Here is a 25,341-nt window from a genome sequence, read left to right as displayed (position 1 = left end):
AGGATCCGGGGCCTCGAACCCTGGTCCTCATGTGCGTCCTTGCACTCAGGAGTCCCTGTGCTTGACCAGGTGTGCCCCACCCGGCCCGCACAGACCTCTTCTGACAGGCGTTCCTGTTTCCTGTGGGCAGATCCCAGGACAGCAATGGCTGGGTGCCAGGGTAGGCCCACGTCTCCTGTTCTGGGAGGCCTCCAGGCTGCTCTCCGCGGGGCTGGACCAGCGCACACCCTGCAGCAGGGCCGGAGGGTCCCTTCAGCCCCACAGCCTCCAGCACTTGGAGTCGCCTGGCCTCTCACTCGGCACTGTCACACGCGAATGAAGTGGGGAAGGTGTGGGTGGCATCCTGCGTTTTCTCGCGTCTCTTCGATGACCAGTGACTTTGAGCTCTTATCTCTGTGCTCAATGACATTCCTCTTCTTCAGTGAAATTTCTGCCCATGTCCTCACCCCACTTTCTTTTTCTTTATTTTAAAAACTTAGTTTATATTATTTGATGCAGACAAAGAGAAATTGCGGAGGAGAGAGAGTTAGAGAGGGAGAGAGAGTTAGAGAGGGAGAGAGAGGCAGAGAGACACCTGCTGCCTGGCTTCACTGCTCATTCAAGTTTCAGGGGTCTTTGGGCCCTGTGACTTGTGCACTTAACCAGGTGCACCACCGCCTGGCTCCTCACAACACTTTCTAATGGGACTTTTTAAAAGAGATTTTATTTATTGATTCATGAGAAATGATAGGAGAGAGAAAGAACCAGATATCACTCTGGTCCATGTGCTGCCAGGGATGGGGATTGAACTCAGGACCTCATGCTTGAGAGTCTGATGCTTTATCCACTGTGCTACCTCCTGGACCATGACTTTTTTTTTAGTGTTAAGTTTACTGAGCTCTTTATGTGTTCTGGTCCTTTTCCTGATGTGTGTTATGATGCTCCTCTCCCATGTTACAGGGGTCTTTCTGTTTGGGTGCTGATACCCTTTGTTCTGCCGAAGGCTGTTAGTTTGCTGTTGTTCCCCTGGTTTAATGAAATACTAACTTCCAGTCGTAGGCCATGTTGCAGCACCAGGAACAGGATGGCAGAGGAGGATCCAGTGGGGGAGGGGGTTGAATGGTTATGTAGGAAACTGGGAAATGTTACACATGTACAAACCATCGTATTTTACTGTTGATTGCAAACCATTAATTCCCTAATAAATTTTTTTTTAAATCTCCCATCCCCCAAATTTTCATAACATATGGAAATGTTTTTAAATATTTTTATCCTTTGTTTTAATGAGAGATACAGGAAGAGAGGAAGATAGAGCGATAGAGAGAGGGAGACCAGAGTGCTGTCCAGCTCTGCTTGCCAGTGGTGTTGGGGACTGAACCTGTGACCTCTGAGCCTCAGGCAGGACCGTCTGTCGCAGAACCCTCCCGCCGCCTCCCTGATCCTGGCGGTGTTCCGTCCAGCCTCTGAGAAGCCAGCCAAGCACTTTCCTCAGCTCCAAGTCGGGGCTGTGGAGGGCAACCCCTGTGTGTTCCCACAGGCTGAATGCAGAAGAGACAGGAGGGGTGGGGATCAGCTGAAGCTGTCTGCCTGGCTCTGCTTCCCCTAGGTGTTGCCTTTCCAGAATCCTGGGTCGCATTTTTCCCTGCAGTGGGGCTCCTGCCGGCTGCTTCTGGGAGCTTCCCTTCCCCAGAACAGTCCTTGGGGCCGGGGCCAGGGCCAGGGCCAGGGCTATGTCTTGGCTGTGAAGAGTCTTGCTGGGGGCTGGAGCCTCTCCTCCGCCTTCGTGCCTTCCGTTGGGAGCTCTCTGTGCTAAAAACAAGCTTTCAGAGAACCATAATTTTTTTTTTCTGGGTTAAAGGTGAAAAATGCAGCTCCTCCTCCAAGTGGAAAGCCCTTGGCCTGCCAACGCCGGGCACATTTCCGAGATCCTTCCTCCCACTCAGGGCGGCGGCAGCTCCCTGCGCCCGGAGGAAGAAGAGGAGAAAGAGTGGGTGGTGGGGCAGGGCCAGGGGCAGGTGGGAAGAGTGTGTCCGTTCCTCAGAGAGCATGTCTGCGCCTGGGTGGAACTCAGAGGGGCTGCTGGCGTCGGAGGGGTCTGGAGACAGGGTCCGGAGGGTCCAGGAAAGAAGGGCGAGGCCTGCAGGCTGGAGGGCAAGGTGGCCGTGCAGTATGGTGCCGGGCAGCCCGGGGGTCGTCTGGGTGAGTATGAGCTCCCCGGACTCCTGGGGCAGCGAGTGGCCGAGACCCCTCGGGTGGGCCTTGTGCAGGAAAAGCTGGCGTGGAAGCAGGGGGCTGGGACGTCCCTTTTCACAGGAGGAGGAGAAGCACTCCCTCACCCAGCCCTGGCCATTCTTGCTGCTCAGAACACACAGAAGTTCTGGGGAATCTTCCAGACCCCGACAGGAGACAGAAGCTTCTCAGGAACCCTCTCTTCTGGCTCTCCTTCCCTGCTCGGGGCTCTCCTCAAACGCAGAGCCCCCCGTGTCAGCCTTCTCCAGGCACCATTCAGGCGAGTATGGTTGGGGGCCAGACGGTGGTGCACCCGGCTAAGTGCTTACATCGCAGTCCACAAGGACTGGGGTTCAAGCCCCTGGTTCCCACCTGCAGGGAGGAAAGCTTCATCAGTGTGAAGCAGGGCTGCAGGTTTCTCTCCCTCCCTATCTCCCCCTTCCCTCTCAATTTTTCTATCTCTAATAATAAGTAAATAATTTTTTAAAAGGGCAAGTTTGGTTGAAAGGCAGTAAAATCATGTCCTACCACACAGCCTCCTGTCAACTGCACATCCGAGGAGATTGTGTAAGAAAGGATCACGGGGGGGGGGGGGGGGTCGGGCAGTGACGCAGTGGGTTAAGCGCACATGGCACAAAGTGCAGGGACCGGCCTAAGGATCCCGGTTCGAGCCCCCAGCTCCCCACCTGCAGGGGAGTCGCTTCACAGGCAGTGAAGCAGGTCTGCAGGTGTCTGTCTTTCTCTCCCCCTCTGTCTCCCCCTCCTCTCTCCATTTCTCTCTGTCCTATCCAACAACAACAACATCAACATCAACAATGGCAATAACAATAACCACAACAAGGCTACAACAACGGGGGCAACAAAAAGGGGGAAAATGGCCTCCAGGAGCGGTGGATTCATGGTGCAGGCACCGAGCCCAGCAATAACCCTGGAGGGGAAAAAAAAAAGGATCATGGATGTTTGCTACTATTATTATTATTGTTTTTCTTTTTCCCTTTTGTTGCCCTTATTGTTTTTATTCTTTGTTGTAGTTATTATTATTGTTGTTGATACTATTGTTGTTAGGTAGGACAGAGAGAAATGGAGAGAGGAGGGGAAGACAGAGGGGGGAGAGAAAGATAGACACCTCCAGACCTGCTTCACCACCTGTGAAGTGACTCCCCTGCAGGTGGGGAGCCGGGGGCTGGGACTGGGATCCTTAGCACTTTGTGCCACGTGCGCTTAACCCTCTGCGCTACCACCCAACCCCATTATTACTATTATTACTATTATTATTATTATTATTTTGCCTCCAGGCTTATCGATGGGGCTTGGTGCCTGCGCTATTAATTCACTGCTCCTGGCTGCCGTTTCTTCCATTTTACTGGACAGGACAGAGAGAAACTGAGAGAGGAGGGAGATGGAAAGGGAGGCAAAAGAGAGACCCTCCCCCCCTGCAGGCCGGGGGCTCAGCTCTGGGTCCTCGCACTTCGTCACGTCCTCTGTGAGCTTAACTGGGTGCACCCCTGCCTGGCCCCCATTACTATCACTTTTTTTTTTAGAGAGACAAAGACAGAGAAGCTGAGAGAGAGAGGGAAAGAGACCACAGCGTTGAAGTTTCCTTCAAGGCACAGGAGCTCGGCTTAAAGCCGGTTCCCCACGGGGCACAAGAACTTCCCGTCACTCTTCTGGAAGGGAGGACCCTGGTAGTCAGAGGCCCCCAGAGGTAAAGAGATGGGGCGACAGCTCAGGAGGAGGGCACAGGACACGCACCCAGATGGGCTCGGGTTCCACTCCCTGCACTAGACTTGTCACCATCAAGCAGCTCTGTGTTCTCTGCTCGTGTCTTGTCTCCTGAAGAAATGAAAGTCCCCAGCCCTCAAGCAGACAGCTAAGACAAAGCCTCTAGCTTGCCTAGTCTCCGTTTCTAGATTCTGTCTGTAGCTGTAGCAGTGCAGGCCCACACACGCATAGCTTTATAGCTTTCCCTTCTTCTCTGTCTTAGCCTCCAGGGTCACCTCCGGGGCTCAGTGCTGGCACTGTGACTCTACTGCTCCTGGCGGCCATTTCCTCCCATTTTTGTTGGGTAGAGAAATTGAGAGAGAAGGGGAGATAGAGGAAGAGACAGAGAGACGTCTGCAGAGCTGCCTCCCAGCTTGTGAAATGTCCCGCAGGTGGGGAGCCCGGGGCTCGAACCTGGATCCTCACGCAGGTCTTTGAGCTTCGTACCACCTGCACTTAAACAGGTGCACTATTGCCTGGCACCTATTATTTTTTATTATTATTATTATTATTATTATTATTATTATTATTCATATGCAGACAGAGATGGGAAGAGACCCCACAGTGCCCTAGACCTCCCAGACCTTTCCCAGTGCCCAGACCTCCGCGTGATGCGGGGCTCAGACCCGGGCCGGACACGTGGAGAGACAGCTGTCCCCCGATTGTCCTGTCCCTCTGGACCCGCACGTGTTTGGTTTGATCCCACACGGCCTCGTCTCCACTCCGGAGTGTTTGTTCACAGACGCCCACAGCACTGGGGCTTCTCCCAGGAAAGAAAAACAGCACCTGGTGCTGGGGCTCCGTCACGCGCATCAGAGAGAAGCACCCCACCTGTCAGCTATTTCCCTGGCCCTAGGATTATTTGATTTGAATTGATCTGATTATCTTTATTCACTTGTTGGCTAGCCATAGCCAGAAATTAAGAGGAAGTGGGTAGATACTGAGAGAGACAGAGACACCTGTGGCTTTTCTTCACCACTTGCAAAGCTTCCCTTCTGCAGGCGGGGATGGGGACTTGAACCTGGGTCCTTGTACACTGTAACATGTGTGCCTAGCCAGGTGTGCCACTGCCCAGTCACTCTAGCCCTAGTATTATTATTATTATTATTTGCTAGGAAATTGTGCGGATGCAGTCACATCTGCCATGTTGTCCCCTCAGGCTACTGCTAGTTCCCGTGAGAGTTGGGACATTTTCGGAGTGCCTGTTCAGCCATGTTGTGCCCTCAGGACATTGTCTATATCCCCGTGATATTTGGAGTGCTTTGGTTACTCCTCCCCTTCCCATTCTCACGAGAGTTATCATCCTATCCTGGAGTGCTTTGGTTACTCCTCCCCCTTCCCATTCTCGCAAAAGCTGCTCCTATAAAAGACCTTCTTCTTCCGCACCTCGCTCTCTTGCCAGCGCTTCACTCCGGTGTTCAGACGCAGGAAAGGTTACTGCGTGAGGCGGCCATTTTCGCTACCTCCACGTGGCCCAACCTGCTTCTCTAGCACCCAACTCTGAGGTGCCAGCGCAAATAAAGATTTGTGTTTCCTCTTCGCTCCGGACCCCTCCTCTGTTTTCCGCGGCCCGCGCACAACAATTATTATTATATTTCCATTTTATTCAATAGGACAAAGAGAAATGGAGAGAGGAGGGAAGACAGAGAGGGGGAGAGAAAGACAGACACCTGCAGACCTGCTTCACTGCCTGTGAAGCGACTCCCCTGCAGGTGCACAGCCGGGGCTCAATGCCGGGGCCTTGTGCATGGCACTGTGTGCACTTAACCGCTGTGTCGCTGCCCAGCCCCACCCTCGGTTTTAATCTGCCTGAAGCTGAGCTCGCACACAGCTCAGAGGCCGCGCAGACCAGTGGAGTCATGGCTGTGTTTACTTATAGACTCCCTGCGAGCCGGTCCGACTTCCCCCCACTGGGCCCGTCACCTTCCTTCAGGAGTCCTGCTCTGGGAATGTGCCCGGGGCCAGCAAAGGGGCCCAGCCACAGCTCAGCACGAAACAGGCCCCCTGCTCCACTGCTTCTGGCCCTGCGTCAGGATCCCTTTCCCAAGGAACAGACGTCAAACACAAGGACATAGCCTTCTTCATCTCCTTTATTCAAGTTCAACAGGGACATTGCCTTGGCTTAGAACAGAAGGGGCAGGAAGCCCTCTGCATCAAGCTGCTCCTTTCAACCTCCTGGTTCCAGAAAGCCTGACGCTTGTCAGCTCTGACCCCCGACACTGAGTAGTGCCCCCAAAGTCAGCTCCCCCCCCCCCGCCACCTGCACAGACACCACAAGGGGTCCAAGCACATCTCCTGGAGGGGGTCCACAGGTGTGCAGAGAGATTGGGGTTGTCCACCCAAAAGAGTAAAAGTCAGCCGTGTGGCAGTGCACAGCTCCAAAAACACACACATACGAGAAAGAACGGCCACAAAAATCCCCTGCCTGCTTCCTTCCCTCTGCGTTAGAAAAATCTGAGGGCATCTCACTGCCCTGGGCGGCGTGACCATCATGGTCTCTGCCCAGGCTCCCCGTGTCTGTCTTCCTTCTGATGGTGGGAGCACACTGAGCAGCCAACGGGGAGGGAGCAGAAGGGTTTCATGACCCTAAGGTCCACAGGCCGGGGTGCGTAAACTGAGGCTGGATGTCACAGAGCTGTCTCACTGTCAGGAAGAGTGACGTGTCAGGGAGGGAGAGGGTTTTAAAACTGCCTTTGGGTGTGTCTCATTCACTCACGCACTCATGCACCCTTTCTCTCTCTCTCTCTCTCTCTCTCTCTCTCTCTCTTCCTTTCTTTTTCTGAACAATGTGTCATCAGCACACACGGAGCTGCAGCAGACAGGCTCTGGAGTATGCAGCGCTGTGACCTCCGGCCGCCCTCACATTCAGCAAAGTCTGGGGCTCCCACACAGGGCCTTCATCCTTGAGTCCGGCCCGCAGGGCGTCAGCAGGAGAGGCCACTCGGGGCTCCGGTCTCCGTCCGTGGAGCTGCTCATGCGGCGGCGACGCTTGGCAGGAAACACACCTGGTCCGGCCCCGTGTGTGACAGCGGCAGGGTCTGGCCCCCGGGGCCCAGGAGAGAAGGCTCTGTCCCTGTGCCCGGCCAGCCCGGCTACTTGGCTCCGCACATCTTGATGTTTTTCCCGTCCCCGGCGTCGTCCACGAGGTCGATGTGGTAGTCAGCGGACAGGGTGAAGTGCGAGACGCAGCCCACAAGGCCACTCGTGTACCGCCGGTCGGTGCGCAGGGCGACCTCCTTCATCCCACCTGGTGGAGGGAGGGAGCGGGAGGGAGGCGGGTGAGCCCGGGCGCGGCAAGGCCTGTCTCGGGGCCCTGCGGTGCCCGCTGACCCGGGGGTCCCTGGCCGTCAGCTCTTGGCAAGGCACATCTGCCTCACTCGTGACCAGAGCCTCGAGGGACAGGTGGGTCTGGCCGCTGCATGAAGCTTCCCACGCACACCTCCTGTGTGGTTACTCATTTTTTTTAATTTTTTAATTATTTTATTTTTTATTGTTGTAGTTATTGGTGTCGTCGTTGTTGGACAGGACAGAGAGAAATGGAGAGAGGAGGGGAAGACAGAGAGGGGGAGAGAAAGACAGACACCTGCAGACCTGCTTCACCACCTGTGAAGCGACTCCCCTGCAGTTGGGGAGCCGGGGGCTCGAACCGGGATCCTTACGCTGGTCCTTGTGCTTTGTGCCATGTGCGCTTAACCCGCCGTGCTACCGCCCGACTCCCTGTGTGTGGTTGTTTTAAAAGACAGAGGCAGACAGGGGCCAGGCGGTGGCGCACCTGGTTGAGCAAGGACCCAGGTTCAAGCCCCTGGTTCCCACCCGCAGGGGGAAAGCTTCACGAGTGGTGAAGCAAGGGTGCAGCGTCTCTTTGTCTCTCTCTCCCTTTTTACACCCCCCTCCCCTCTCAATTTCTCTCTGTCTCTATCCCATAATAAATACATAAGTAAAAATAATTTTAAAAAAGAAATAAGAAAATTCCTTTAAAAAAAGTCAGAGGCAGAGAGAGGATGAAAGAGACAAGAGCTTTCTCCAGAGTGGTATGGGTTGGGCTCAGACTGGGCCGTACACAGGGCAAAGCAGCGCACTGCCCGGGTGAGCGACTTCCCTTAGCCCCGGAGTGATTTCTGGCTCACGGGACCATCTGAGTGCCCAGCAGCGGGGCCTAAAGACGGCATGGCCAGCGAGCTCCTGGGCCTCACCTTCAGGGCGGAAGCTTCACGAGTGGTGGAGCAGGGCTGCAGGTGTCTCTCTTTCTCTCTCCCTCCCGCCCTCAATTTCTCTCTGTCCTAAATAACTAGGTTTATATATAAAGAGTAGACAAACCAAATGGTTTCTAGTATATTCCCAAACATCCTATAAGATCAACCCAAGGTAGCGTCTACTTAAAGACGATGTCATCTGACACCCAAAGCAACAACACTGAAGCTAAATGGTTTCCCTGGGTTCCACTCTGAGAGAGTGACGCCAGGCCGAACTATTCACAGACATGCTGCTCATTCTAGTCTCCAGAGGGCCACAGAGGCAGATCTGCCTCCCCCCAGGGAACTCCCGGAGCTCTGCTTAGCAAGTTCCTGTTCTACAGAGAAGAAAGGTCTGGTTGTCCCGGCGGGCTGGGAAAAGCACAGAAGTGAGTAATCATCACTTCTTGCCTCCTGGTGCGAATCAAAGATGAACGGGTAAAGTCTTTGGAGAGCTTCCTGATCTCCACATCTCTGACTGATCTAGTCAGGCGCACAGCTTTGGGGTGTGTGGGGGGCACGTAAGTGGAGGGCTGGTCAGTACGCTGGCACCCGGAGAGATGCACGGGCCTCTTACCCACATAGAGAGGGTCGTTGGTGTTGAGCTGTACCATAATGCCGGGAGACTTGCCCGTTCTGGCCCCGTAGTCATCCACAGTCACCTTCCCAGACTGGCCCTCCCTGTGTAAAAAAGAGAAAACAGCATCATTCTGGAGTGTCGCTGAATCCTACCTTCACTGCGACAAAGTGTGTCCAAGTGTCTACAGGAGCCAGGCACTGTGTGGAAATGGCGCGGCTGCAACAGACACAGCAAAATGGCCCTCCAGAGACGACGTCTGGGAGCAAGTCGGAAAGTCCAACTGCCCCTGACAACGGAGTGGCGCCACTCCATGCTGGAGGAGGAATGGTAGATGCCCTGGGGTCACAGAAGAGGGCATCTGACCTGGACTGGGAAAGGGGGAAGAGAGAGAGAGAGAGAGAGGAGGGAGAGAGAGAGAGAGGAGGGAGAGAGAGAGAGAGGGAGAGGGAGAGGGAGAGAGGGAGAGGGAGAGGGAGAGAGAGAAAGGGAGAGGGAGAGGGAGAGGGGAAGAGAGAGGGAGAGGGAGAGGGAGAGGGAGAGGGAGAGGGAGAGGGAGAGGGAGAGGGAGAGGGAGAGGGAGAGGGAGAGGGAGAGGGAGAGGGAAAGGAGAGGGAGAGGGAGAGGGAGAGGGAGAGGGAGAGGGAGAGGGAGAGGGAGAGGGAGAGGGAGAGGGAGAGGGAGAGGGAGAGGGAGAGGAGAGGGAGAGGGAGAGGGAGAGGGAGAGGGAGAGGGAGAGGGAGAGGGAGAGGGAGAGGGAGAGGGAGAGGGAGAGGGAGAGGGAGAGGGAGAGGGAGAGGGAGAGGGAGGAGGAAGGGAAGGAGAGAGAGAGAGAGGGAGGCTGGCTTTGCAGGGAAGTTCTGTGAGGTGAGATTTGGAGGCTAGGAGGTGAGGTCCTGTGAATGGCCTTGCAAACAGGAAGTGACAGTGGCCCAGAGACAACAGAAGGAAAAGGCTGAGCACAGAGAGTTCTGGAGAAGGCAGGAGAGTGGTCAGCGAGGAGGCCGGAAGCAGAGGACGACTGACCGGGGCCAGGAGGGAATGACTGAGGTTTTAGCCTCAAGGCCAGAGTAGCCAGGGAAGCTTCACACGCAGAGCAGCAGCGCACAGAGACCCGGGGCGGATTCAGTCACAGTTCCAAGCACAGTGGACAGTCAGTGGAGCAGTGTCTACAGGTAGAAGCTTTCTTCAGGGAAGGGGGAAGAGTGACTTGAGCGTCTCTGAAAGGCCCAGAGTGACTCAGCTGGGTGCGTTTATCTGTGGTCAGAGATTTTCATCTTTCTTTTCTTTTAAAAAAAATTTTTTTATTTATAAAAAGGAAACACTGACAAAACCATAGGATGAGAGGGGTACACCTCCACACAGTGTTCACCACCAGAACTCTGTATCCCATCCCCTCCCCTGATAGCTTTCCTATTCTCCATCCCTCTGGGAGTATGGACCCAGGGTCACTGTGGGATGCAGAAGGTGGGAGGTCTGGCTTCTGTCATTGCTTCCCCGCTGAACATGGGCGTTTTTCTAAGCTGCTGTCTGAACTTATGCAGTGTTATGAACCCTTGTCAAGAAAGGATGTCTGTTTCTACTGCTCTTTTAAATTAAAGTTATCGAGGGAGATAGCTTAATAGTTATTTAGAGACTCTCATGCCTGAGCCTCCAAAGTCCCAGGTTCAATCCCCTGTACCACCACAGTCCAGAGCTGGGCAGGGCTCTGGTTAAAAAAGAAAAAGAACAATTGCTTATACATGTGTGTGTGTCTGTGTGTGTGTGTCTGTGTGTGTGTGTCTGTGTGTGTGTCTGTGTGTGTGTGTCTGTGTGTGTGTCTGTGTGTGTGTGTCTGTGTATGTGTCTGTGTGTGTGTCTGTGTTTCTGTGTGTGTCTGTGTGTCTGTGTGAGTGTGTGTCTGTGTATGTGTCTGTGTTTCTGTGTGTGTCTGTGTTTCTGTGTGTGTCTGTGTTTCTGTGTGTGTCTGTGTGTGTCTGTGTGTGTGTCTGTGTGTCTGTCTGTGTGTGTGTCTGTGTTTCTGTGTGTCTGTGTTTCTGTGTGTGTCTGTGTGTCTGTGTGTGTATGTGTCTGTGTTTCTGTGTGTGTCTGTGTGTGTGTGTTTCTGTGTGTGTGTCTGTGTGTCTGTGTGTGTGTTTCTGCGTATGTCTGTGTGTGTGTGTCTGTGTTTCTGTGTGTGTGCGTGTGTGTCTGTGTGTGTGTGGACTCCAGCTCTGCCTCCTGCCCACCTTGGTACTTACCTGACAGCCTTGACTCGGTGCCACCGACCGTCACTGAAGGAACCATTCACCGTGATGGACACCATTCCGCTACCCAGGTTGTAACTAGAGTGGGAGAGCAAGAGGGAGGCCGGAATGAGTCAGGACATGGCAGACACCGCGTCTCAGGTGGCTCTTCTTCTGAGGCTCCCGGGTGCTCGCTGCCCGCCCGGCAGAAAGTCGTAGCAGACGCTAGATTTCAGGCTCCAGCCCAGCCCCACGCCGCACTGGAGGAAGAGTCCGTGCTGCTGTGTTTCCCTCCTGCAGTCTGTCTCTGCTGCTTTCTACTTGAAAAAGTCAGTCTGGAGGGGCCCGGGCGGTGGCGCACCCGGTTAAGCGCACACATTACAATGCTCAAGGAGCCGGGTTCAAGCCCCTGGTCCCCACCTGCAGGAAGGGAACTTCATGAGTGGTGAAGCAGGGCTGCAGGTGTCTCTCTGTTTCTCTCCCTTTCTATCTCCCCTTAGTCTCTCAGTTTCTTTCTGTCTCTATCAAAATAAACAAACAGAAAAAAGGGCTCAGGCGATAGCACACACGTTACAATGCACAAGGACCCAGGTTCGAGCCTCCGGCCCGCACCTTCACGGGCAGTGAAGCAGTGCTGTGGCTGTCTCTTTCTCTTTTTCTTTCTCTCTCTATTCCCCCTCCTTCTCCAGTTCTGTTTCTAGTAAAATTTTTAAAACAAGACACTTAGTACTTCTAGGGTAGTGCTTGGTAGAACTGTCACTCCCTCAAACTCCTACCCATCTAGGACGTCATGATACGGCTTTTCATGGAAATGGGCTCTTCGCAGTCGTGACCAGCTAGGAGACGGCCCTACAGGACTAGGGGATTCTCAGTCCCACACGGCTGCCGTCGTCTCAGCAGAGGGAAGCAGGAGCAGGGACACGTGGGCGAGAATGCCGTGAGAGAGGAGACGGCAGGGAACCCAGTGGCCCGTCTGTGCCCTGAGGAGCCCCGGGCCCCAGAAATCAGCAGCCCCAAGAAAGACAACACAGACCCGCACAGTCCTCAACAGGAAGCAGCCCTGCCAGCACCTGCGTCTGAGACTTCTGACGGCCGAGTGACAGGAGAGGTCTCTGCAGCTTTGAGGCACTGGATGCCAGTTACGACAGTCCCCCGAAACAACTACACGTGCTTCTACTTCTTAAGAGACAAAACCAAATCGAACAGAACATTGCAGAAAGGTGCCCGGGAAGGCTTAAGAGAAGTTGCCTGAAACCCCGGGGCTAATCCATGCGACCTGAACTTGGCCAGTCCCTGCTGCCACCCCCAACTTATTTTGCTATTCAGTCTCCCAATGGTTTTGTTTTCAGACTTTCATTTATTTACTATTGGATAGAGGCAGAGAGAAATTGAGAGAGAAGAGGAAGATAGAGAGGGAGAGAGAGACACCTGCGGATACTGAATGTGTCTGAGTGATGTTCTCTCTCTCTCATAGAGTTTATAAATCATTAATAATAATAATATAATACATTCCCTGAAGGACTAGGGGGAATAGTCAGTAAAATAATCCATCTACAAGACACAGCAAAGTGAAACAATACACCCAAGGACTGAGCACTAGTCACACCCACAGGAATCAGTCAGCCCCTGACTAGACCCGATGTCTCACGGGGGCTCAGCAGCAAGGCCGAGTCCACCTTGAGAGACAGGCAGGAAAGACAGCCAGCGGCAAGAGTTCAGGTCCGCACGCTTGTCCCGGGACAGTGGCATGTGTGGGGGGCGGCCAGCAGGCTGGGAATGTCCAGCTCTCAGAAGAGGAAAGTAGGAAGGTGACCCGGGAACAGTCGCAGAGGAGCTGTGCTGGAGCCCGAGGGGGACCCGGTCGTGGAAATCTACGGGTGTGCTTGCAGCAAGGACGCGGGCTGGGCTGGGCATCTCTCTCTGGCCTGCCGAGCGAGCGAGTGAGCGAGTGTCCCTGCTCAAGCTGAGCCGTGCTCAGAGCAGTGGGCTCCGCGTCCAGTCCTCCACGTGGGGCTGCGGCTGGGGGTCACTTTGTGGCTTCTCTGGGGTCTGGCTCTCAAGTCCCCACTCTCATTGCAGAGGCTGTAAATAGCCTCCCGTCTCCCCAGGCAAGGACACTCCACCCTGGGAAGCCTCTTCCTTATGTAAAATAAAACATGGCCCAGGGCTGGGAGTCTCAGCAGGTTAAGGGTTCGCCTGTTACCGCGCCATGGGGAGCCGAGTTCAAGCCCCAGCTGCCACGTACGAGCCCTGTGCACAGGGAACTCTTGATGAGCTGCGGAGCAGGGCTGGAGGTAGAAATCTTTCTCTCTCTCTCTCTCTCTCACCATCTCGCTTTTCCCTCTCAAGTTCTCCCTGTCTCTATCATAAAAGAAAAAGGGGGGATGATGACTGGGAGAGGTAGATTCATTACACAGGCACAGTACCCCAGCAACAACCCTGGTGACAGGAGGAGGAGGAGGAGAAAGAGGAAGAGGAAGAAGAGGAGAAAGAAGGGGAGGAAGAGAAGGAGGGGGAAAGGAAGGGTGAAGGAAGGAATGAAGGAGGGAAGGAGGAAGGAAGGAAGGAAATAAGAAAGGGAGGGAGGGAGGAAGGGAGGGAGGGAGGGAGGGAGGGAGGAAGGAAGGAAGGAAGGAAGTTAGGAAGGAAGAAAAGAAGGGAGGAAGGGAGGAAGACTGGGTCCATCTGACACTGATGTGCAGACCTCTGCCCACTTCCTGCTGGTTCTCAGTGGTTCCTGGCCCAGCAAGGAGCCCCCTTCTCAGGGACTTCTAGTCCGTCCACACCACCCACCGAGACTCGCGGGGGGAGGTCCAGGCACGGCCCTCTGAAGCGAGCCCTCCGGCAGGCTGGCTGGTGGCATTTCAACGCCCACGCCCTGCCCTCCGGTGCCCAGCTGCAGCCATGCTCCGCCTGCGCCCACCGGGCCGAGTGACCGGCTGACGGGGTGAGAGGGACGGGGTTACCGCAAGAGGAAGGCATTACAGATGGACGGATGGACGGCAGCCCTGGAGGGCCGAGCCCCGCAGCCCCTTCACAGCGCCAGGCTTCCGAGAGCACGGCCAGCTCCCAGGGACTGGAGGCAGGCAAGGGAACGGGAGAAGCACGTCCAGGGGCCAGGCAGTTGTGAGAGGGGCCAAGGAGGAAGAGTGTGGGCCTGCGGGGGCACGTCCAGGGCTGGGGGTGGGGTCTGGCTGCAGCTGGGGTGCCTCTAGCACCTGGAGTCTGTCTGTCTGGCTGAGGAGGGAGAGGGACAGGTCTGAGCTGGCTGTTTGGGGGGAGCCAGCCACGCAGAGCTACTGTTTCAGTTCCCTTTTGGGGCACCATCAAGTTCTTGAAGCCTTGGTGAGGTTAACCACAGGAAAACCACAAGAAAATGGTTTTGAGACAGCCAGCCCCAAAAGGGGTGTGAAGAGTAGCTCTGTGCTTGACCTCTGGGCCAGCAGGCTCTGGCGACCGACTGACTGACCACAGGGTGAAGGTGTTTGGTCTCTCCAGCCCCGCCCCCAGGGTCACTGCTGCCAGCACTATGAGTCCACTGCTCCCTCCAGGTAGTCAGCTTTCCCATTTTATTGGACAGGACAGGACTGGGTGAAATTGAGAGAGAAGGGAGGGAGGGAAGGAGAGGGAGACAGAGAGAGAGGGAGAGGGAGAGGGAGAGGGAGAGGGAGAGGGAGAGGCAGAGGGAGGGAGAGGGAGGGAGAGGCAGAGGGAGGGAGAGGGAGGGAGAGGGAGGGAGAGGGAGAGGGAGGGAGAGGCAGAGGGAGAGAGAGGGAGAGGGAGAGGGAGGGAGAGGGAGGGAGGGAGAGGGAGGGAGAGGGAGGGAGAGGCAGAGGGAGGGAGAGGCAGAGGGAGGGAGAGGGAGGGAGAGGCAGAGGGAGGGAGAGGGAGGGAGAGGGAGGGAGAGGGAGAGGGAGGGAGAGGCAGAGGGAGGGAGAGGGAGGGAGAGGCAGAGGGAGGGAGAGGGAGGGAGAGGGAGAGGGAGGGAGAGGCAGAGGGAGGGAGAGGGAGGGAGAGGCAGAGGGAGGGAGAGGGAGGGAGAGGGAGGGAGAGGGAGAGGGAGAGAGAGAGGGAGAGAGAGAAAGGGAGGGAGAGAGAGGGAGAGAGAGAGAGGGAGGGAGAGAAGAGAGAGAGGGAGAGAGAGAGGGAGAGAGAGAGAGGGAGGGAGGGAGAGGGAGAGGGAGAGGGAGAGGGAGAGGGAGAGGGAGAGGGAGAGGGAGAGAAAGGGAGAGGGAGGGAGAGGGAGAGGGAAAGGGAGAGAGAGCGGGAGAGGGAGAGGGAGAGAGAGAGGGAGGGAGAGGGGGAGAAAGGGAGAGGGAGGGAGAGGGAAAGGGAGAGAGAGAGGGAGGGAGAGGGAGAGGGAGGGAGAGGGAGAGGGAGAGGGAGAGAGAGAGGGAGAGGGAAAAGGAGGGGGGAGAGGGGGAGGGGAGGGGGATAGATGGAGGGAGAGGGGGAAGGGGAGGGGGAGGGAAAGGGGGAGCGGGAGAAGGAGAGGGAGAGGGGGAGGGGGAGGGAGACAGGGAGCAGGAGAGAGAGGGGGAGGGGGAGAGGGAGGGGGAGGGGGAGAGGGGGAGGGGTTGGAGCCCCTGGTCCCCACCTGCAGAGAGAAAGCTTTGCAAGTGACGCAGCAGGGCTGCAGGTGTCTCTCTGTCTCTCTCCTTCTCTAGCTCTCTTTTCTTCTCCATTTCTGCATGTCTCTGTCCGATCAATAAAAGACAGCAGAAGAATGGGCCGGGTGGTGGCGCACCTGGTTGAGCGCACATGTTACAAGGACCCAGGCTTGAGCCCCGGGTCCCCACCTTCTGCGAAGCAGGGCTGCAGGTGTCTCTCTGTCTTTCCCCCTTCCTCTCAATTTCTGCCTGTCTCTGTCTAAGAAATGAAAGATAATGAAGGTCTGGGCGGTGTTGCACCCAGCTGAGCACAGGTTGCAATGTACAAGGGCCCAGGTTCAAGCCCTGGTTCCCACCTGCAGGTGGACGCTTCAGGAGTGGTGAAGCAGGGCTGCCGGTATCTCTGCTTTTCTCACTATATCCCCCTCCTCTCAGTGTCTGCCTATCTCTATGAAATACATAAAGATAATAAACAAAACAAATTTCATAAGATAGTAAAAGAGGACTCACAGGGTGACACTGAAGGCAGCTGCAGCTGGCCTTACCTGAACACGAGGCTCCCTTTCTGAAGGCCCAAGGAGATGAAGTCACTATTGGCCCTCAAGGGGGCCGCTCCCCGCCAGAGCAGCAGCCCGTCCTTGGCACTGGTCTTGAAGCGCATGAATACATTTGTCCTGGATCCCGACACCCTGCAGGAAAGGCAAATCGTCACACCAGGCCCCGCGGTCTCAGCTCTTGATGGATCCCTGATCTGTCTGCCAGGACCGGGGGTCACAGGCATTTCTGCGTTTCGTGACAGGAAAGTCAGCCGTGGCGTCATGAGGCGGGGGTCCACGCCGTGAGCCTCAAAGTCTGAGCGCTCTGGGGCAGCATCTCCCTGCCCCGAGGTTTGCTGGATTGCAGACTTTTGTCCATGCCAAGGTCACCAAGGGTCCTTGGGGAGGTGTTTCCTACTCAACAGAAAACACGTGTCCCATAGTGCCGTCTGCAAATTTATGGGTGAAAGGCAGTAAGATATAAAGCAGGACAAATTCTTTAATCAACAGGAACCCAAAGGTAAGAATAAAACGGATGAAATTAGGGGCCTTCATGTGAGAAGCTAGGAAGTCTATTTTAGGTCTGTTCCAAGGGGCCCATGACGTTAATAATTTTTGCCTGAGCCAGACAGCTCACATGCAGGTGGGCTAAAATTATTGTCTGGGGAGATGGTGTCAGAGTTGAGCATAGGAATAGAAAGCTGGATCAGGGCAGAGAGTAGCTCCCAATCATGAGGAATGTATATAGATACTGTTAACTGTTAGCCTTATTAATCTTACCTACGCCATCCTGACGTCCCTGCGCAGATACCCTCACCCATGTGACCTGGAGCTTCCCCTCCCCAGAGCCCTGCCCCACTAGGGACAGACAGACACAGGCTTGGGGTGTGGGTCCACCTGCCAACACCCATGTCCAGCGGAGAAGCAATGACAGAAGCCTGACTCCCACCTTCTGCTCCCCATAGAGAATTTGGGTCCATCCTCCCAGTGGGATAAAGAACAGGAAAACTTCTGATGGAGGGGATGGGACAGGGAGCTCTGGTGGTGGGAGCTCTGTGGACTTACACCCCTATTACAGTTATACCCCTTACAATCTGTAAATCAATATCAAATCACTAATGAAAAATAAAGCATGGAAGAAGAAGAAGGGTCTGTCAGCCAGGAGCCTGAACTCCAGCTTAGAAGTGGCATTCCTGCCAGCAGGGACCAGACTTGGGTGTCTCTGGGTGCTTCCCTGCGGCCACAGAAGGAGCCTCTCACTGGACTGACGTGGGGTTCAGGAGGACCGTGGGCCTTCATCATGAAGACGCTAAACAGAATCTGACCTTCCAGTGTTTGCTCAGGAGAGAGCACTGTCTACAGGTCACTAGACGGGGTGCAGCTAACTGTCCTGCCTGGGCCGTTGTCCCCATCACCCTTGGCTCCTGGAACACGGAGCGAAGCCCAGGCCAGGCCATGCCCCTCTCCCCACCCCCTGGCCAGAGAGGATAGCAGTTGTTCCCACTGGGGCTGTCTGAGGAACTGCGCTTTCAAGTCCATTGGTTGGATGCAAGTTGCTGTATTTATTTCGTGTGCTTTCCTCAGCTTCCCTGTGTGAACTGATCTTCGGACTATATCATATTTATATTATACTATTACTATATTATGTATAAATATCTGACTTTATAAATAAAATTATATAGTATATAAATATGATTATGTAGACTATTATAATAACCATATTGTGTTATATATTTATACTGTATTATTATATTTATTTTTTATTAGCGAGTCAATATTGAATTACAAAATTACACGTCAACAGGGATACAATCCCACGCCATTCCCACCAGAGCTCTGAATCCCCAGCCCTCCACTGCAGACCCCGCGGCTCTCCCAAGGCTGCAGACAGGGGCTGACTGTCACCTCCACAACTCTCTGTCTGCATCTGCACACAACTGGCCCCTGTTTTTTCCAGGTCCCGTCCTCTCTTCCCCTCCATGCCACATAGAATCCTATCACTACATCCAAATCTCTCTGCCCTCTTCCTAACCCAGCACGCCACAGCCTGACCCCTCTCTCTGGGACCTGATGGAGCTGCAGTCTAGCTCTTATTCTCTTATCCTCTTCCTCCTACAAATAAATAAATGTATACAACACACAAGTATAATTATACTGTGCATCATAATCGTAACTATTTCATACTACACTATATTACATATGTCCGGGGGTGGGTATTGAGAAATCTGACCCAGGGAGCTGAGGACAGTGGTTACCTCTTGAGGATATCTGGGTTGTCATACATCAGGTAACTGCGTCCAATAAACTGTGGAATCTCGATGGCTTCTGCGATGGCTGAGACAGAGGGAAACACGGTGGTTACTTGTGAAACACCTACGGAGACTGGCAGAGAGACAGGGGCACGGGAGCTCCTGTGACGGGCTCAGGAGCTTGTACGCAAACAACCGTGTGCAAAAAAGTATGTCCCTGAGCTCCTGATTTTTTTTTTTACTATATAGAGACAGAGAAATTGAGAGAGGAGCGTGGGACAGAGAGGGAAAGAGACCCCTGCAGCCCTGCTGCACCCCTCGTGAAGCTTTCCCCCTGCAGGTGGGGAGTAGGGGCTTGAACCTGGGTCCTTGTGCCCTGTGATGTGTGCGCTTAACCAGGTGCACCACCACTCGGCCCCACTCTTAGGATTTTATAAACTTCTTTCAATCATTGATGATGAACATGATTTTTTTAAAAAAATTTTTCATGACTGATGTTCTTTTAAAAAATTTTTTAATATTAATTTATTTTCCCTTTTGTTGCCCCTGATGTTCTTTATTGTTATTAATTTTGTCATTGTTGGATAGGACAGAGAGAAATGGAGAGAGGAGGGGAAGACAGAGAGGGGGAGAGAAAGACAGACACCTGCAGACCTGCTTCACCACCTGGGAAGCGACCCCCCTGCAGGTGGGGAGCCTGGAGGCTGGAACCGGGATCCTTATGCAGGTCCTTGTGCTTCGCTCCATGGGTGCTTAACCTGCTGCACTTCCAACCCGACTCCCAGTGAACATGATTTTTTAAGACAGAAATACAATGGAGGCTCCATGGCTTGTGGTTCCCCTGACCGCAAGGCAGGAAGCTCCAAACAGTAGCCCTGAGAACAGACACCTGCCACTGTGCAGGCTCCCCGGGCTGCATCCTGCTGGGCTCTGAGCTGCCCAGGCTGGTGGCCTATCACCGGCACCTGCTTGCCGTCCCCCCTCTGGGGACTGGCCGTCACTCCCCCTGGCCACCGCTGATGGTGAGCTGAAGCTAGAACTGTAACCAACTATTCTTGGGAACCCAAGAGCAGCGCTTGGCTTGTGTTGGGAGAAGCTGGGTCGAAACTCAAAGTTCCTTTTCCCATTTTCTCTTTCTCCAGGATGATCACTGGGGCTCAGAGCCGGCACTCCAAATCCACTGCTCCTGGAGGCTACTGTTTTCCCATTTGATTGGATAGGACAGAGAGAGATTGAGAGGGGAAGGGGAGATAGATAGAGAGAGAGAGAGAGAGAGAGAGAGAGAGAAATAAACACCTGCAGACCTGCTTCAGAGCTTGTGAAGCTTCCCCCGGCAGGTGGGGAGCCAGAGCTCGAACCTGGATCCTTGTCTAGGTCCTTGAGCTTAGTACTATGTGCACTTAACTGGGTGTGCCACTGCCCAGCCCCTGAAAACTCAAGGTTCTCCAAAGGAGGCAGAGAAAGCTGCCCTCTCGCATGCTCTGTCGGGATGTCCTCTGAAGCCTGTCCGCTCTGAGGACATTTTACCCAGGACCTCAGCGGACTTGCGGTTTCTGACTTACGACTGCACAGATCACCTTAGAGCCGTATTTCACAAGATCATCAGCAAAACTCTGAAGCAGAGAGAGTGTTCAGGGGGAGAAGGGGTGCTTGTTGTGCCCATTTTTATAGAAGAAAACAAGGCAGAGGAAGCTCCGAGGATTTCCCAAGGTCACACAACTTAGAGACAGCTTCACAGGGACCAAGCCTTCTCCCCGTGCTCTGCCCCGAGCCCGCCTCTCCCCCACAGCATTCCTAGAGGCCCACTCCCTTCCTTCTCCTTTGTCATCATCTTGATTTCTGTGGACTTGCCTTCTTGTCCACGGTTAGCACAGTGGAAGGCGAGGCAGGAGTGAATGTCACAAGCTGGGCAGATCATAGAGGCCACCCGCTGAAAGATGCCAGCACCACAGCCTCCCCTCTGAGGAAGACCCCCAGAGAGGCCGAGGGTGAAGACCCGTCGTTGTTGAGAAAGCACAAGGTGCGGGACAAGGGCAGTTCGTTCAGAAAACCAGTTCAGTTTTCACAACATCAGAGCAGATAAGACAATGACCTCAGGGTTTTATACCCAGATGAAAAGGTATGTATATACAACTGTTCAGCACTGGGAACTAAAAAAGGCATAAACCAAGTTTCTAAACATGAAACAAGAAAGAGAAGAAAGAAAAAGAAAGAAAAAGAAAGAGATGGAAGGAAGGAGAAAGGAGAGAAGGAAGGAAGGAAGGGAGGGAGGAAGGGAGGAAGGGAGGGAGGGAGGGAGGGAGGGAGGGAGGAAGGGAGGGAGGGAGGAAGGGAGGAAGGAAGAAGGGAGGGAGGAAGGAAGGAAGGAAGGGAGGGAGGGAGGGAGGGAGGAAGGGAGGAAGGGAGGGAGGGAGGGAGGGAGGAAGGGAGGAAGGAAGAAGGGAGGGAGGAAGGAAGGAAGGAAGGGAGGAAGGGAGGAAGGGAGGGAGGGAGGAAGGGAGGAAGGAAGGAAGGAAGAAGGGAGGGAGGAAGGAAGGAAGGAATGGAGGAAGGGAGGAATTGAGAAGGAGGCAGGAAGGAAAGTTAGCAGTAAACCCAAAACCCTAGTGGCATGGACCCCGGCTCAAGTCCATGTGTTAGAAGTTCCCCATGGCATGTTTCCAAACAGAAGGCAAGAGCACAAGATGAGGAAGAGAAATGAATCTGCCCATGAAGCTTCCTCCCTGCAGGTGGGGAGCAGAGGTTTGAACCTGGGTCCTCGTGCATGGTGACATGCGCACGGAATCTGGCGTACCACCACCTGTCCCTCTCAATTTATTGATTAAGCAAAGAGAGGGGAGAGAGAACCAGGGCACAAATCCATCAATACTGTGCCAGGGATCAAACTCAGGATGTCATGCTGTGGGCCCAAGACTTTACTCACTGCGCCACCTCCTAGTCCTCTAGAGGGACCTGTGAGCTGAGGCGCAGGCCCCGGGTTTCAGGTGCCCAGCGAGGAGAGTAACCAGAGAGGGAGACTGTCTGCCAGCGTCAAACGCGATCAAGGTGCCCCAGCAGGGGTCTGGCCGTCCCCAGGGTCCCCAGGGTGTGAGGTTAGGGCAGGGCCTTTGCTTGCTGTGACTGGCCATGAACACGGGCCCGTGTCCAACTTTCACAGTCCCTCAGACTCTGGGAAACAGTCAGGACGTGCTTGGCACCTGTCAGCTCCGGGTATGCGGCTCTGGAGGGGTGTGTGTGAGACCCACCCAGGGGCCTGCTGAGCCCTCAAGCCCAGAAGTTCAGGGTGGGAGCCTGACTCCACTCCCCCGGGGTCCCCTCGGCATGTGGCTGGCATGTGCTGTGCCCGCACGCAGCCAGAGCCTTCCCTGGCTGGAGCCCAGAGCACTTGCACCATGGCTCCTGGGCCTTTTCTGGACTTAGTGTTGCAATTTTTAAAAATTATCTTTATTTATTGGGAAGAAACAGCCAGAAATTGAGAGGGAAGTGGGAGATAGAGAGGGAGAGAGACAGAGACACCTGCAGCCCTGCTTCACCATTCGTGAAGCTTCCCCCTGCAGGTGGGGACTGGGGGCTTGAACCTGGGTCCTTGCGCACTGTAACGTGGGTGCTCAGCCAGGTGCGCCACCACCCGGCCCCTGTACTTACTGTTGAGACAGTAGTTCCCACACTCTGCCGGGTGCCAGCATGAAACACAACACTGAGAGTCAGAAACTTGCAGCTGCTCTGCTGTCTGTCAGAGCTGCAGCGCCCTGGAGACCTGCCTGGGGGTCCCTCGTGACACACATCCTTTCAGAGGGTGGGAGTAAGAGCCGCGACAGGGCCCTGGGCAGATATTCTCAGCACGGCGGGCAGCAAGGCACCCAACTGGCTGCCGGCCGACCTCAGTGCTGGGGTGGGGCGGGAGGGGGTGCCTGGCCAGAGAGGTGATCTTGACCATGAACTGACAGCCCGCCCCTCCAAACCCAGGGAAACAGCTCTCTGCAGGGGCCTCCACCCAGGCTGCCTTGGCTGTGATCCCCTCATTGTCAGGAAGTTGCTCTGCTCAGGGAGACCTAGTGTCTGTCTGCCACCTAGTGTCTGTCTGCGCCCAGCACCGCCTGAGTGCCCGCCGCTGGTGAACCTCAGGAAAGAGTCCTCTAGCAAGTGGCCGGCACCCGCCCGGACTCTGCAGGTGTGAAGGCTCTGAGAAGCCCCGCAGAAGAGAGGACCGCCAAACTCACGGACCACAGAACCCACATGAACTGCCTCCCTGTTTTGTGTCTGTGTCTGGATGTTGGGCCCCCACCTGCTGCCCCTGGTGTGCTCTGTCTGCCTGCCCTCCCGAGGCTGTGCGGGACTTGCTCAGGATGGTGATGCGCTTTTCAGTAGGAGCCCTGCGGGGTGTGTGCTCACGTGGGAGCCGGCGGGGCAGGGACACTGAGGATACAGAGTCTCTCTGAAGAGGAAACCCTTGCTGTTGAGGCACTGCGGTTGGAAGTGGAAGGAAGCATCAGCAGGTGAGAAGCCCTGTCCTCAAGTCTGGGATTAAGCGGCTCCACCCGCAGGTGACTGTGCATGAGGACGCCCTCTGGCTGCCCTGTGCCTGGGTAGGGTCGGGCAAGGCTGGGAAGGAGAGGCCCATCTTTCTGCAGCTGTTGTTCAGAGAGCCGCCCAGTAGCAGGCGGGAGCCCAGTGCCCCCCTCCGCCTGGGCAGGGGGTCGGGCCGAAGCCACCACACCAGCTTGTGTACCTGTAGACACTCAGGGTTATACACCTGACACTTCGGTCCCAAGACATGAGAACAGGCTTGGATCTTCTCCCGAGGGCCCCAGCAGAATTTGCCCCCAACTCTGATGGGATGAGAGAACGCTAATCCAATGAAGACACCCCCAAATAAAGCCATCACTGGACAAGTTGCTCCGGGTAGGAATTCCACGAGGCGCGGTGCAGGCGCTTTCTCTAATGCCTTAGCAATCCCTCTGGCTTCTGGGCCAGCTGGTGGGGTGCCAGACCAAAGTGGCGTGGGGTGGGGGTGGGGGTCTGCAGGGGCAGAGCGAGGGCAGGAGCTGGTGAAGCTATTAGAGGTTCATCCGAGCGTCTCACCTGTTAATTACTAGAGTAGCTGACCACCTCCTAGGCTACAGGGACACTGACAGAAATGACACTGTCAGGCAGTGGCAGCATGGATGCTCCTCTGCCAGAAAAAAAGATGATACTGTGTCCTTTGGGGACAAAATGGATGGGGCTGGAGGTGATGCCGCTATTTACACAGAGGTGGATCTAGAGAACTAAGACACGTGAACTTGCCAACAACAACAACAAAAATCCAAACAAAAGCAAACTAGAACTCTGGTGTTGCTCTCTGGAGGAGGGAGCTGGGGACACAGAACCTTGGAGCTGCCTGTGGAACTAGACCCTTCATCTTCTATCCTCTATCAAACTATTATAACAGTTACAAAGAAAGGATGGGACCTTGTAGTACTGACTCAATTTCAAGGCTGGTGCTCCCCATACACACACAAGGGCTATACTTTCCTCTGCCCCAGAAGTCAAGGACAACCCCAGCCCCAGGCCCCAGCCCCAGCCCCAACCCTAGCCTGTACCTCCAGCCCCCTGCCCCAGCCCCAGCCCCAGCCCCAGCCCCAGCCAAAACCCCAGCCCAAGCTCCAGCCCCAGCCCACAGGCCCAGCTCCCAGCCCCAGCCCCAGCCCCAGCCCCAGCCCCAGCCCCAGGTCCAGCCCCAGCCCCAGCCCCAGCCCCAGGTCCAGCCCCAGCCCCAGCCCCAGCCCCAGCCCCAGCCCCAGCCCCAGCCCCAGGCAAAGCCCCAGCCCCAGCCCCAGCCCCAGCCCCAGCCCCAGCCCCAGCCCCAGCCCCAGCCCCAGCCCCAGCCCCAGCCCCAACCCCAGGCCCAGGCCCAGGCCCCAGCCCCAGCCCCAGCCCCAGCCCAGCCCCAGCCGCAGGCCCAGCCAAAGCCCCAGGCCCAGCCCCCAGCCCGAGCCCCCAGCCCCAGCCCCTAGCCCCAGCTCCAGCACCAGCCATAGCCCGCAGCCCCAGCCCAGCTCCAGCCCCAGCCCCCAGCCCCCAGCCCCAGCTCCAGTCCCCAGCCCCAGCCCCAGCTCCCAGCTCCCAGCTCCCAGCCTCAGCCTCAGCTCCCGGCCCCAGCCCCCAGCCCCCAGCCCCAGCCCCCAGCCCCCAGCCCCAGCCTCAACACCAGCCCCCAGCCCCCAGTCTCAGCTCCCGGCCCCAGCCCCCAGACCCAGCCCCAACCCCAGCCCCCAGCCCCAGCCCCAGCCCAACCCCAGTACCTTTCTCGCAGTTCAGCCCCTCGAAGCCCAGGGGGCAGTCACATTCATAACTTTCCTTCTTGGGAAGACAGTTGCCCTTGTGGGCACAGGGCATCTCCACACAGGGGTGGGCTGCATTCTCCACATTCACACCCTGCGTGAAGTCTTGGTACATGTGGATAGTTTGGTCATTCAGGACGATCTTAAGGGGGGAAAAAGTGGAAAGGAAGTTTTCCTCTGTGCAGGAGCCACGGACAGAGGGGGCTTTAGAAAGACCAGCAGAGACCTGGTCAGCGGTGCGGCCCTGGCATGGCCACACCTGGCACGTGAAACCATCAGCAGAGGGAAAAGCGGCCTCTGGGTGGCCTGACCACTCAAGATGGTGAGGAAGCCTGGGCCGCAGAACCAAGGTTCACCACCTGGCTGCCATGCCGCCACCTGCCACCTGCTGGGGGTTACGCTGGGCTTGTTGCCAGCACTATAAAGCCACAGTGGACATTTTTTCCATTTCATTGGACAGGACAGAGAGAAATTGAGAGAGGAGGTGGGAAAGAGAGAGAGAGGGAGAGGGAGAGGGAGAGGGAGAGGGAGAGGGAGAGGGAGAGGGAGAGGGAGAGGGAGAAAAGATAGACACCTGCAGACCTGCTTTGCTCTCATGCAACCCCCTGCAGGTGGGGAGT

At 55.6% G+C, this 25,341-nt stretch overlaps 2 protein-coding genes across 2 annotated transcripts in view; one reads left to right on the top strand and one right to left on the bottom strand.

Moving 5' to 3' along the window:
• Window positions 1–1,413: 1,413 nt before the first annotated feature.
• LOC132538562 (uncharacterized) lies at window positions 1,414–3,635 on the top strand. The gene is made up of 3 exons (XM_060190968.1): window positions 1,414–2,178; window positions 2,293–2,488; window positions 3,504–3,635. The coding sequence occupies exons 1-3, from the start codon at window positions 1,522–1,524 to the stop codon at window positions 3,593–3,595; spliced, it is 945 nt and encodes a 314-aa protein (XP_060046951.1). The 5' UTR covers window positions 1,414–1,521; the 3' UTR covers window positions 3,596–3,635.
• Window positions 3,636–6,041: 2,406 nt separating this feature from the next.
• The window catches only part of EGFLAM (EGF like, fibronectin type III and laminin G domains), an 81,134-nt gene continuing 61,834 nt past the window's right edge, over window positions 6,042–25,341 (bottom strand). The window contains exons 12-17 of the mRNA XM_060190967.1: window positions 24,683–24,863; window positions 18,405–18,483; window positions 16,159–16,302; window positions 11,019–11,102; window positions 8,779–8,882; window positions 6,042–7,216 (exon numbers count right to left, since the gene is read on the bottom strand). Coding sequence (XP_060046950.1) covers window positions 7,062–7,216; window positions 8,779–8,882; window positions 11,019–11,102; window positions 16,159–16,302; window positions 18,405–18,483; window positions 24,683–24,863 — 747 coding nt within the window. The 3' untranslated portion in view covers window positions 6,042–7,061. The remainder of the gene's footprint in view (window positions 7,217–8,778; window positions 8,883–11,018; window positions 11,103–16,158; window positions 16,303–18,404; window positions 18,484–24,682; window positions 24,864–25,341) is intronic.

This window comes from Erinaceus europaeus, chromosome 5, assembly GCF_950295315.1.
Source record: "Erinaceus europaeus chromosome 5, mEriEur2.1, whole genome shotgun sequence".
Taxonomy (NCBI): domain Eukaryota; kingdom Metazoa; phylum Chordata; class Mammalia; order Eulipotyphla; family Erinaceidae; genus Erinaceus; species Erinaceus europaeus.
Note: the sequence above shows the minus strand (reverse complement) of the source record. Positions and strands in the feature narration are given on the sequence as shown.